Source organism: Hippocampus zosterae, chromosome 9, assembly GCF_025434085.1.
Source record: "Hippocampus zosterae strain Florida chromosome 9, ASM2543408v3, whole genome shotgun sequence".
Taxonomy (NCBI): domain Eukaryota; kingdom Metazoa; phylum Chordata; class Actinopteri; order Syngnathiformes; family Syngnathidae; genus Hippocampus; species Hippocampus zosterae.
Window position 1 is genome coordinate 17,774,465 of NC_067459.1, and position 11,431 is coordinate 17,785,895.

General features: G+C 40.0%; 2 protein-coding genes across 2 annotated transcripts; both read right to left on the bottom strand.

Moving 5' to 3' along the window:
• Positions 1-1,346: 1,346 nt before the first annotated feature.
• Positions 1,347-5,511, bottom strand: necap2 (NECAP endocytosis associated 2). The gene is made up of 8 exons (XM_052076707.1): positions 5,325-5,511; positions 4,151-4,251; positions 3,676-3,780; positions 3,470-3,551; positions 3,182-3,290; positions 2,947-3,097; positions 2,373-2,457; positions 1,347-2,211 (listed from the first exon to the last, which is right to left on the bottom strand). Exons 1-8 carry the CDS (start codon positions 5,417-5,419, stop codon positions 2,166-2,168), a joined length of 774 nt encoding a protein of 257 aa, XP_051932667.1. The 5' UTR covers positions 5,420-5,511; the 3' UTR covers positions 1,347-2,165.
• Positions 5,512-6,072: 561 nt separating this feature from the next.
• On the bottom strand, positions 6,073-10,394 carry LOC127607942 (SUZ domain-containing protein 1-like). Its single transcript, XM_052076721.1, has 4 exons — positions 10,106-10,394; positions 8,870-8,919; positions 8,501-8,761; positions 6,073-8,424 (listed from the first exon to the last, which is right to left on the bottom strand). The coding sequence occupies exons 1-4, from the start codon at positions 10,154-10,156 to the stop codon at positions 8,316-8,318; spliced, it is 471 nt and encodes a 156-aa protein (XP_051932681.1). The 5' UTR covers positions 10,157-10,394; the 3' UTR covers positions 6,073-8,315.
• Positions 10,395-11,431: the final 1,037 nt, after the last annotated feature.

Genomic DNA, 11,431 nt, shown 5'->3' on the forward strand with positions numbered 1-11,431 from the left:
TAGTCACAGACCGGACTTACAGAGAAAATATCAAAGGCTCCAAAACACAACCCTGGAGCACACGGTTGAGGCAACCTATGCATCCGTGGTCCCCATTTCAAAAGATTGGGTTGCGAATAAAAAGATCTTTAACGATCGAAGATACGGTAATTTTAATGTTTCTCACCTTTGAGTGGCGGTCATCTGACTTCCATTACAAAGGTAGGTGCGAGAAATGATGGATTTTTGTGTACCTAATGAATTGTCCCCGGCATGAGTGACGTCAATGGTCCCCGATTATCACTTTTACTTGTGCAGACGTCCCCAAAAGTGTTTGTTCTGCTATTTGCATAAGATGAACATCCCACCTGTTGATCTACCATCGCATGCATTTTATACGAACCACTTTTGCATTTCAGATTCAAGTTCCCATTCATCATCACATTGCATCGGGCGTGTACTTCCCATAATGTGAAAAATGGCACAAAAGGGAACAACATTGCGGGTTCCATCTATCAACATCCACAATGAGCTCAGCGCGTCTATAGAGATTTAGCGCAAAAAGTGCAGCGTGAGCTTATTTGATTATTAAACCGTGTAGCATCCACCCAACTTCACGCTAACTACTTTTCTACGGCTGGCAAAGACAGGCGGTTCGATTCTCGAAATGAAATTGACAGCTAAAACAGAAGCAGCGTGTAAACGCGCATGTGCAGGTCGCAGACATCACCGTTGCTCACCTCACGAGACGATTCAAACGTAGTTGTTCGGAATTTCTTGGGAGTGAACCACAGCAAATCAATCACATCCAGTCAGCGAACGTAACATCCGCAGTGGAATTGCAGCAGCCACTCACTCACTGCCGCAATCGTCTGCTTCCGAATTAGGCACCCCGCATCTTTTTCCGGGGAGGGACTACCACAGGACAAATGCATCGAGGAGCCATAAGACTATTGCACTAACAATCGAGGTTTTAAAAAACAATTTGAATGTTTTCGCTTAACTAACAGTACCCATTGAGCCCTCACAATGTCAGCTAATTGTCAACAGTTCAAACTTTCTACACAGCAGATCAAGAAGCATCTTTAGCAGAGTCAGTGGTACCTCCTTATTCGCTGGGGAAAGGGACCGGGCCGGCCTGCGAATAGCAAAAATACGCGGAAAACCATTCTTCATGCACTGAAAATAATCTTGAAAAAACGGGGACCTTGGTTTTCCATGCTTCCCTCAAATAACAAATAAAGACTTAAAATTGATGTATTAAAATGGTGAAAAAAAATATAGATATAACTCATTAATGACAAAGTATGTTTAACAAATGTAATTGTAAGAAATACATGTAAATGTATGTATCAATAATACACCGGTCAAATTAAAGCATTTTATTAACGAGAGACAAACAGAACATGAAATATACTGTTTATTTACAAAGAGGTTCACATTTTATGCATTTTTTTTTCAGAGAGGCACTTAATTAAATAGTGCAACTTTGAATACGACTGAGGACATTTTTGGGGGTAAAAGGCACATTAAAAGGACAAAAACATCTGGGGTAAACAAAGGCAAACTTGAAAACATGAAATGGTATTCATGCTTAAAAGTCTTTTATATTGATGTTAAAGGGGGCATGCAAAACTATTAATCAAAATAGCAATTTAGCCACTGATGAGCTCAGTATTGCAGGTCCCCATTCATACAATCCCAATAATAAACAAGAATTCAACTAAAACGAAATAATAATTCAAGAAAAACTGTTTACCTCTCCATATCTGAAAAGTAAAAAGTGTGACAGGAAAAGTATGACTGCGGGAAAAATATACATCGGATTTGATTCTGCACAGATTATCAAGGGATTCCGAGAAATGGTCCTAAAAAATAAGATGCTGATTGATTTAACGCAAAAATGGAGGGAAGTAACTCCAACCATCACATAGTTTGTCATTACCCCACAACTAAAAGCACAGAGAGGAATCCTACTCTATAGAGGAATGAAAAAGGATGATTTTAAATGTACATAATGACCTTTTTTTCCCCTCCAGAGCAAGTTGGTACGTGACCCTCACAGGGTGCGTGCTGTGAGTTCATCAGACCAGTTTCCTACAATTCCCACTTCTTCTTTTTCTTCCCCACACAATGATCCCTTCCGTGGAATGTATGCAACCAGAATGCGTGCACATTTGTCTCAATCAGCTGAACTGCACCCAGCCTGATTTTACAGCATCTTTACTGGAGCTGAGGAGGTGAAACAAACAGGAGGGTGACTGAGAAGAACCATGAGCAAAACAAAATACACATGAGGGAATGAATATAATTAAACTAATATTTAATTCCCACAAGTCATTTTTTACCTTAATATAGCAATTATGCCATATACATGCTATAAAAAAACTTACTTAGAACCTGCAGATGTAAAATCCCCCCACAAGTCAGCGCTGGGTTGGGTTTCAGGGACAGAGGACCCAAAATCTAAAAAAGGGGCTGAAATAAGGACAGATCAAATAAATGAAGTAAGCATCTGGTGATACATGCAGGAGCATGGAAATGGGTGAGCATCTGCGTTAGTCGGTATCGTATACTGTATATGAATGAATAACAAAGACTATGAATGTACAATGAAAAGTAAATTTTGACAATGCAATTGCAGCAGCCAAAGAAAGCAAGCTTTCCGAAAGAGTAGTTGGGGAAATGGAAAGCCTGCTCACCCGCGATCCTTATGAGGAGAAGCACTACAGAAAATAGATGGCTGGAAGTTGCAATCTTCCAAAAATATATGTACGGTACTTGTAATCCAAACTGGATGATGTCAATATTTCCACACAAATCAAAACACAAACACCCTCATCCCAACCCGGTTAAAATATTCGCCCTCAAAATATCACTACTTTATTCACGTACCATAAGTTTTTTTTTTTCAGGGGCCTGACTCCTTCACAGCGATTGCCATCATAGAAATAGAAATATAGTTACATAAGTTTGTTTGCTGTTGCGCAGGTGTGACTGTGTGCTGGCTGCCAGGAGGTGGGATGACGCCTCCGGCCTTGATGCCTGGCGGTGGTGGGAGCAGACCTCCAGCCACAGGGCGCGGCTTAGTCCCAGATGCATCCTTCTTCTTGATGTTCTGTCACAAGACAAATGACATTTTACCAATGTATTCTATGGCTGTCTATTCAATTTGTTGAAATTGCAAGAGAAATATATTTACCCCGATGCTGATCTTGATGGTCTGCCCCTCCTTGAAACTAAGGTCAAGCTTTGGCGCGTCACTCTGGGTTGCTTCCATTTTGGCCAGCTCACCTTCTTGCTTCACCCACCTTTCAAAATAAGAGCACGTTCTTGTAGAACTATAGAGGAACAACTAAGCTGTCTAATGCAGCTTTAGCTACTAATTCTACCTTGTAGTAAACAATTCATTCCATTTTCAGCTTGAAAAATATATTTGACAAGATAACGGCTTATGTACCAAGAAAAAAAGAAAGACATCTTCACCTACTTAAAATGGTCTTGCAAAGCAACGTTGAAGTCGAAGGAGTCTCCCCGATCAGCGAAGCCCAGACCGATAAAAGCGTGACGGCCTACGATGAAAACATGGATGTGAAAGATTTTGTGTCACATACTTGAGGAGATGAACATATGACTGCTGGAAGAAATGTGACATGTTGTTTTATTGCAAAGTAAGATTCCTTTTAAATATCTTACCATTTCCATCCTCTATCCGGATCACAAAGTACCTGCTGGAGTCTGTGACGGCTTCAACTACACTGCCCGGATACTGTTCAACTGGAGCCTGGGCAAAAAGCTCTCCTGCAAACACAAACAGGATACAGTAGTACCTCAAAATGGATCTACACCAAAAATTGTACCATCTGGCTTTATGAAAAATATGGCTGGAAACGTGTGACATCACGGGAAGAACTAGCATAGCAGTTAAGAACGTAAAAATGTTCATTGCAGTTAAGAAAGGTTGTACAATGGTGAGAGTTTGACTCTTGAGTCTGTTTCCATAATTTCGATTAGGGAATTGGTGCTGGAATCTGAACTGAAAAACCTGTCGCGTCCATTTTCTCCAAAATTGTAACAAAAAATTGAAAGCTACAGGAGACTCAACCACAATGTCTGTCAGGGAGAAACTGGCCTCAATACACAAGCGTGACTGTGTGCAAGATTCATTTACCTGTATTTTTATCCTCCAATTTGATGTTGGCAAGCTTTCCTTTTGCAGTGATTTTCATTCTCCCACTCCAAGCGGGTTCATCCAGCTTCCAGTCAGCAGCACTGTAAACAATGGAGGGAGGGGAAAAAAAGTACATTTTTCAATTTCAGGAGTTTTCCAATCTCAAGATCTGTTCCTCACAATGAATTGATCAGAGGCAACATCCTGTCCATCGTTGTAGGTTATCATGTGGCAGAAATTAGATGTTCTTGGCTATAAAACTAGCAGACTATTCAATGATAATACTGAAACATGGATGTGTTTTTTTCTTTTCCAAATTATACATGTTTTTCTGGACATATTCATGTTTATTTAGACTATTTATTCTATTGTGATAAAGGGCCAATGTACAAAACTTCCAAAAGCATTAGGGGCCACTAGGCCTCGGTTTCCATCCAGAGAAAGATCTTCACTGAGCACTTGAGTGGCGCAAAAGTAGGTATGCATTTTATTTGCAGAACAAGTAAATTACCATTTCAACACGAGCAGTTGCTGCTTCAGCCAGCTAGAGCAAGTGAAATCAAAGGTTCTCAAGAAGTCAGAACAGAACCGTTAATCCTGCCAGCTGGATAAAAGAAATCCTATAAAGAGAAGTCATTCCCGTGCCAATTGGCAGGAAGCGAAACAATGGGCACATGATGAAATGTTTTGTTCTTTGGTTTGCAGTTCTTGTTTCATGTTAGTTTCTTTTGACCTCACATTTTAATGGGCACAAAGAGGAGCGAGCTGGGTCTCAAGTTACCCTATGTCGGGAGAATATCTGAGCAATTTTGAGCAGTAATTTTAAAGTTTGGATATAAAGTTGTGATAACTGCGTACGCTAAAGCACAAGACAGAACATCAACAGACATTCATAGTAAAAACAAAACAAAGTTTGTCCAAAAATAATGACTGACTTGTCAATGAAGCAGGGCTGGAAAATATAGCTTTACACAACCAAAAGGTAGGTTTGTGAATCAACCTTACATTTGGGCTCATGAACTTTCAGGTAGTGGAGAATTTGAAAGGCAGATTTATAGTTTGAAAGCCTGAAACGTCACTTATGGACAAAAAATTGTGTTGACGCGAAGTGGGTGTCCGATAACATTCAGCGAGCGACTTGACAGTTCCGGACGTTTCGTGAACATTTTCTTACCGATATCCACGGTTGGACGCCCGTGGCGGAATCCGGTATACGTGAACTTCTTGCTTCACACAAAGAATCGATTCATAACTGTTGTCTTCAGCCATTTCGTCAAGTGTCAGTGTCACTGAGTAAAACTAACTTCCCACTTTCACTGCACACCTCCGCCGCTCTTGGTTGAAACGGAGAAGACGTCGAAAGAAGCTCGTCGCGCTTCCTATAGCGCCGCTACTGTACAGGCGGCGTATTGCAAGTTTTGGTTTGTAAACCAACTCAGTACTTTACTCACAGAGTGAACATAACGCTGAAATAAATACTGTATATACATTTTTGCAATAATTATATTCCATAGGTGACAATTCATACATCCCTGTTGTCTATGTGCTTTGAAACGTGCACTACATTGAGGCCCTGAGAAGCATATTACAGTTAAGTGTGAGTCAAAACAATCCTGTTGGCCTAACAACCAAGACCCTGGAATATGTGACCTTAACGGCCTGGTAGCTGGAACACAGTACAATTGCATGTTCATGTAATCTTCTAAACCTTGAAGTTGGAACATTAATATAAAAAAATCTTGAAAAGACAATGAATGAAATAAATTCCATTTACAATACATAAACATCTGTCAAATGAGCACTGTAGGACTGAATCTGTGAAGTCATCGTATTACAGTCTCTTATGGAATTATGCGCACCTCACGTGAATACAAACTTCCACTTAAGGAACAAATTAATTCACATTAAAAAAAAGCAAGACGTTTTATTTTATTGTATGTTTATTAAAGGGATTTTCTTCTCCCATCAGCGTTTTCAGGATTCTAAATATGACATCTAGGAAGCCTCACACTACTGACGCCGTGATAGAACAGAACTGAGCTTCATGAGAAAACAATCACAAAATGTTTGACAGATGCAGATAATGTGAGCACTACTTTAACATCAAAATTTCATTTTGATTGCCTTCCCATTTGTAACAATGACTGAATCTAACCTTTTCAGAATGTATCAGGAGTACCCACATTTGTGCTTTATTCAAAGATGAACTTAACAAGTTTTCAACTCAATGACATTGCAGCAAAGATGCAATTCTGGGTTTTGAAAATGAATACGCTACCTTGAGTTTTGCGATAGCAATAGAGCTTTAGTAGCATATGCTATGACCGTTCCCAAGTTTAAATGCGGCCGCCGCGCAGAACAGAAATCTGATGAGTACCATGCATACGGGAAGAGGCTGTTCTATACGCAGGGAGATAGAGAATAACAAATCAAATATTAAAATTGAGACATAAACTCAAGTACATAACAGATTGTTCCTACTTGTCTTTTGTGAAAGAATATGCTCATTGCACCTAAATGACTTCTAAGAGAGGTAATAATCTTAAGACTTTGAAAATGTACAACAAATTTAACCTTTTGACTTGAAGTGAATAATTCTAATACTCCAGCATTAAGTTCTTTTCATTTTAGTGTGATATTTATTTCATGAATCATGGCCTCATTTGCATGATATTGGGAATATAATTGTGAGCTATTTTTTTATGGTTTATCAAGAGAATAAAATATACTATTTCATCAGTTCTTTTAAAAGTAAATAATTGTAGTGGATAGTGTGATTATGGAGAGCTTCTTAAGACTTGTTGGAACCAGTTGCAATGTTTTTTTATATTTGCCTAAAACGTATGCTACATTCATGAGTGCAATGAACACCAGTTGAAGAAGTATGTTGGTCATTTTGCATTTAAGGCGTAAATGGGTCAAACGTTTAAAAACAATGTTCTGAATGGCTATAGCTGATTTGAACATTTTCATGATTTGCAAACTTGTTGGAGAGGTTGTGGAGATCTGGCAATAGTGTATAAATGTGAGAAAAGAACCATAGAAATACAAAATAGTTAAATTTGACTGTAATCCAAAAGTCAGACAGAATTCCTGATTATAATATCACATCATCGTGGACACTCCTCCTTTGTAAAACAATCATTTGCCATCGATCAATGTTAATGGCAGTGTCTGTGAATATGCTGCAGTCTTTGGCTTACATTGACCAACTCACTGCAGATCAAGCAAACCAATGGACATCAATTTTGCTAATACAATTCATAAACAAGTTGGACTTTTTCTAAGCCTCTACAAATTGATGTGGTAATTCATAGAAATATTCAAATAAAGTATCATCAAGTGCGTATTGAATTTCTTGACCAAAAAAAAAAAAAAAAAAAGGGATTCAGTTTCACGAATTCAAAATAAAATAACATTATAACATTTGAACTAAAGTACAATACAGACAATGGTCCGAAAACAAAATTAGGAGGGGATACACTTGTTATTGCTTCAATAATGAAACCTTTGAATATTTTGTCTGGGTGACCAGTGGGCAGTTACTCCCACCCCATGGAGGACTGTGGACTGCTTTGACTTCCTTCAGTATTAAAACAGAAAAAACAAAGTGCGCGATGAAGGGCGACACCAGGTTAACTTTCTGTCCAGTGCCTACTACCAGAATTACTTAAATGAAAAAACTTAAACTGCCTGTACCCGTCTTCCCGGAGAGCACGCAGCCATGCCCGTTTCAACTTCCCAGGGAAGGGCCAGCTCATTCGTTCACGTTTGCAAGGGCTGTTCCGAGACTGACTTAAATCACCTTGAAGGGACTGACATCGGCTAGCCTGACACTCGCCTGCGAAGGAGTGAGAGGCAAAGGGCACCTCATGGTATAGCAAAGTATCACAGTGATCAGGGATGGTAGGCAAAAGCCTCCTTATAGCGTAGAAGAGCCGAGGGTGTAGCTAATCTCTGCCAGTCCCTCCTATTCTTCCACATAGGTAAAAGGCAAGGCGGATGGCAAAGACCGCGCCAGTAAATTGGGTAGAGAGAGGGTGGACGAGTGCATTATTATCTTCATGTTTCAAATGTTCACACACACCACTCTGCTCTTGATACCGCACACCCTTTCACTGCTCTCGGGAACACGTTTGACCCATTAAAAGCAGGAGGCTCTGGTTTATCTGCCAAGTCGGAAGCCTGAAGTGCCATCAGGCCCGCTTGGCTGGCGGATCACATGACTGTTGTGACGAGCTGGTTCTGATGGCTGCGCAGTCATACGAACTGGCCTTGAGAAAAGGAGAGAACCTAGTGAATAATTGTGGCAAGAACAAAATTGTCAGTTCTTTTGCTGAAAAGACTTACCTGTCTTGACCTGGATTCTCCGGAGGTGTATCATCTGATGAAGCACTACCCAGAATCCTCCGACGTGCCTCGGCGTACTCCGCCTCCCGCTGCGCCAAAGACTTCATCTGCTGGGAAGGTCGAGACGAGGATGCAGAATTTCCTGCAGTACCATTATTTGACGGACGCTTTAAAATTCTAATTTGTGGGGGTGGTGCTGCAGGAAGAGAGTCATCCTGGATTACAATCGCAGTTCTCACAGGTGAATTTGAACTGGACTTCCTGCACAGATAGCAAGGTTTCCAATAAAGCAATATTAATATTGATATTTAAAATTCATTTAAATGTATTTTATTTAATTTATTTGCAAGTATTAATTACTGCGCTTACTTTGTCTGCTGGTTTATTTTCAGCTTTGCTTCAAGTCTTCTCTCAATTTCCTAAAGAGATACAGTGCATGCATTTTTAAAAAAATATGTGGCATATGTAAGAAATACTTTCAGACATCATGACAGAAATGTAAATCAAACTTGACTCAAACTAGGTTAACACTTCATTGGAATGTATTATGTAATTTCTTATTATTGAACGGACATTAGAACTATAACAAACCCAATACAATTGTGCTTGTTTATGCAGTACTGTGCAAATGTCATAGACCATTACCAGGCTTATTTTTGTAACAAAATAATGGTGATCTGGGTTTTTGGTTCCAATAAAACCATGTAGCCTGATAACTGACAAACAGATCACTCCCCCCCCCACCCCCCACACATTAAAAAAAGATTATTTGTATTTTTGTATTTATCTATTTATTTACTGTCTGCACTCTACTTATTGGCCTTGTTGCAAATGAAGTTTATGGCATTCCTTAAATCCAATGACGGGATTAGCGTATTGAACAAGTGTATAAAATACGGTGTAATGCTAAGTTGTTGACAAGTATTGACATCGAGGGTTAACTTGGTAAGGGCAACCCCAAAGTGTGTAATGCGTTGCCTCCAGTTCGGCAAGACAATTGGCTATTATTTTAAAAATGGTGGAGAGATTATTATACCCAGGACTCCTGGGGCAAGAAAAACAAAAGCTGGAAACATTCAATTGCGTGGGCACATTACAGGAAGCATCCATCTTGGATTTCCGACTCAACGGGAACCACGGAAGTGACGTCACCCCAAGCTCCACGGGGACAAAAATGATCAAATTCTCCCAAAACTACGAACTCGTATACACGTATACAGTCATACAGTACCCAATAATAACAAATAGTCTAAGATTAAATGAAGAAAACTTGATATGACTAGTTATAGCCACATTATCATGACGTTCCATTGGAGCCCTTATTTCCGCAGTGTATTTCTTCATGAAAAGGTTATTTTTGCACAAAACAAACTGGAACTGAAAAGCATACACTAAAAAAATCACGATTGTGCTGGTGGGATATTACATTGCCTTCTGACGCAAGTAGTCGCAAGACAGCAAGGCCCGTTAGGGAGTCACGGGCTGGTTATTTATAACGCACGATTTTGACCGAACCAAATTTATCCGGACGCTGCATTATCACCGGAACTTAATACATTCACATCCAACTTAACGAGACAAAGTTGCTCGACATGTGGTTCTTACCCCGCTGTCTGCCGCTTCCTCCCAGCTCTCTGCAACCTCTTCATCCTCCATTTTAACAACTCACAACCGTCCAGCTTTGGCTTCCCCACACCAGCTAACTGCTGCTTCGCATTCGCGCAGTGTGGTTCCGGGGCGGGTAAGGCTCAGTAGCAGCGTCTAATCGCAACAACCGAGATTTCTGACGACGTTAAGAAGGGCACGGACTTCACAGGACTGCCAAACTGTTTTATTTGGCCAGCGATCGTAATGCTAAACTGAAGCAAAGAACCCTTCCTGGTTATGGTCCTGCCTCGGCTCTTACTAGGTTTGGCGTCACGTCCACTCGGCATTGTTCTCGCAAGCACATCTCTCACCTAACTCTCCATAATGTGGTTGCAAACAGACATAACAAAAATGTATTGCATTTATTTGTTTAAAAAAAAGCAGAGTGATGACATGGACGGTATCAATAACTTTGCCAACATTACAATTGTTAGTTAGTGGGGTTTTTGCTCAAGATTCGTTTCATTCAGATTTTTAAATAGACTTGTGCAGTCAAACACATCGCAGAGGTTAACGGAGAAGAAGTTCTAAGGGTGACAAATGTTATGACAGGCACTGGTGGAAATGTACTGGAACGTACATTTGTGTTACTGTGAGGAAATAACCACTGGCATTGAACGCAACATCTCAGTCATCGAAACTGCAGCCCGGAGTCGTCTCTGCCTGCAGAGTCCAGTCTTTTTATAAACCAAGGCCGAATTACTCTACCCCAAGTAAGGCCAGTGTGCAGCAGATAAGATTTGTTTTGGAAAACATCCTAGCCTCGAGAATCGCCTCCAAAAGTATTGAACGGCAAAGTAATGCCTTTGTTTTTGTTGTATCCTGTAAACCTTTGGGTTTCCAATCAAATGATGAATATCACACAAAAGTTCAGAATTCCAGCTTTTATTTCATAGTATTTACATGTGTTAAACAACTCAGGACAGAGCACATTTTGTTTGAAGCTACCCACTTTTCAAGTGAGCACATTATTGGAACGGACAATTAAAAATTAACTTTAAGGGAATAACATTTAATATTTGGTGCCATTAACTCTTACTTATATAACTCCGCTCACCAATATTTTAAAAAGTTATGGGGGAGTTTTTTTGGGGGGGTGCACACTGGAAGAGTCACTGAAAGCCACAACCTCCTTACTTTCCCCCCACCTGTTATAATATTTCCAAAGAATGGCCAGTTGTGCTGAAAGTACTGAAACGTCGAACAGTTAGAGACAATTAGAGAAGGTGACATTAAGTTCGGTGTTTATGTTAAAGTGCTTTTTTTAACTGCTCTCGAAAAAAG

Coding starts and splice junctions, on each gene's coding strand:
- LOC127607942 (XM_052076721.1), bottom strand. CDS start 10,156: ATGGAGGATGAAGAGGTTGCAGAGAGCTGGGAGGAAGCGGCAGACAGC. Junction 8,762..8,869: donor AAAATAAACCAGCAGACAAA/GTAAGCGCAGTA, acceptor CTATCTGTGCAG/GAAGTCCAGTTCAAATTCAC. Junction 8,425..8,500: donor GAGAATCCAGGTCAAGACAG/GTAAGTCTTTTC, acceptor CCTTTTCTCAAG/GCCAGTTCGTATGACTGCGC.
- necap2 (XM_052076707.1), bottom strand. CDS start 5,419: ATGGCTGAAGACAACAGTTATGAATCGATTCTTTGTGTGAAGCAAGAA. Junction 3,291..3,469: donor GCTTTGCAAGACCATTTTAA/GTAGGTGAAGAT, acceptor TTATTTTGAAAG/GTGGGTGAAGCAAGAAGGTG. Junction 2,212..2,372: donor TTTACATCTGCAGGTTCTAA/GTAAGTTTTTTT, acceptor TCACCTCCTCAG/CTCCAGTAAAGATGCTGTAA.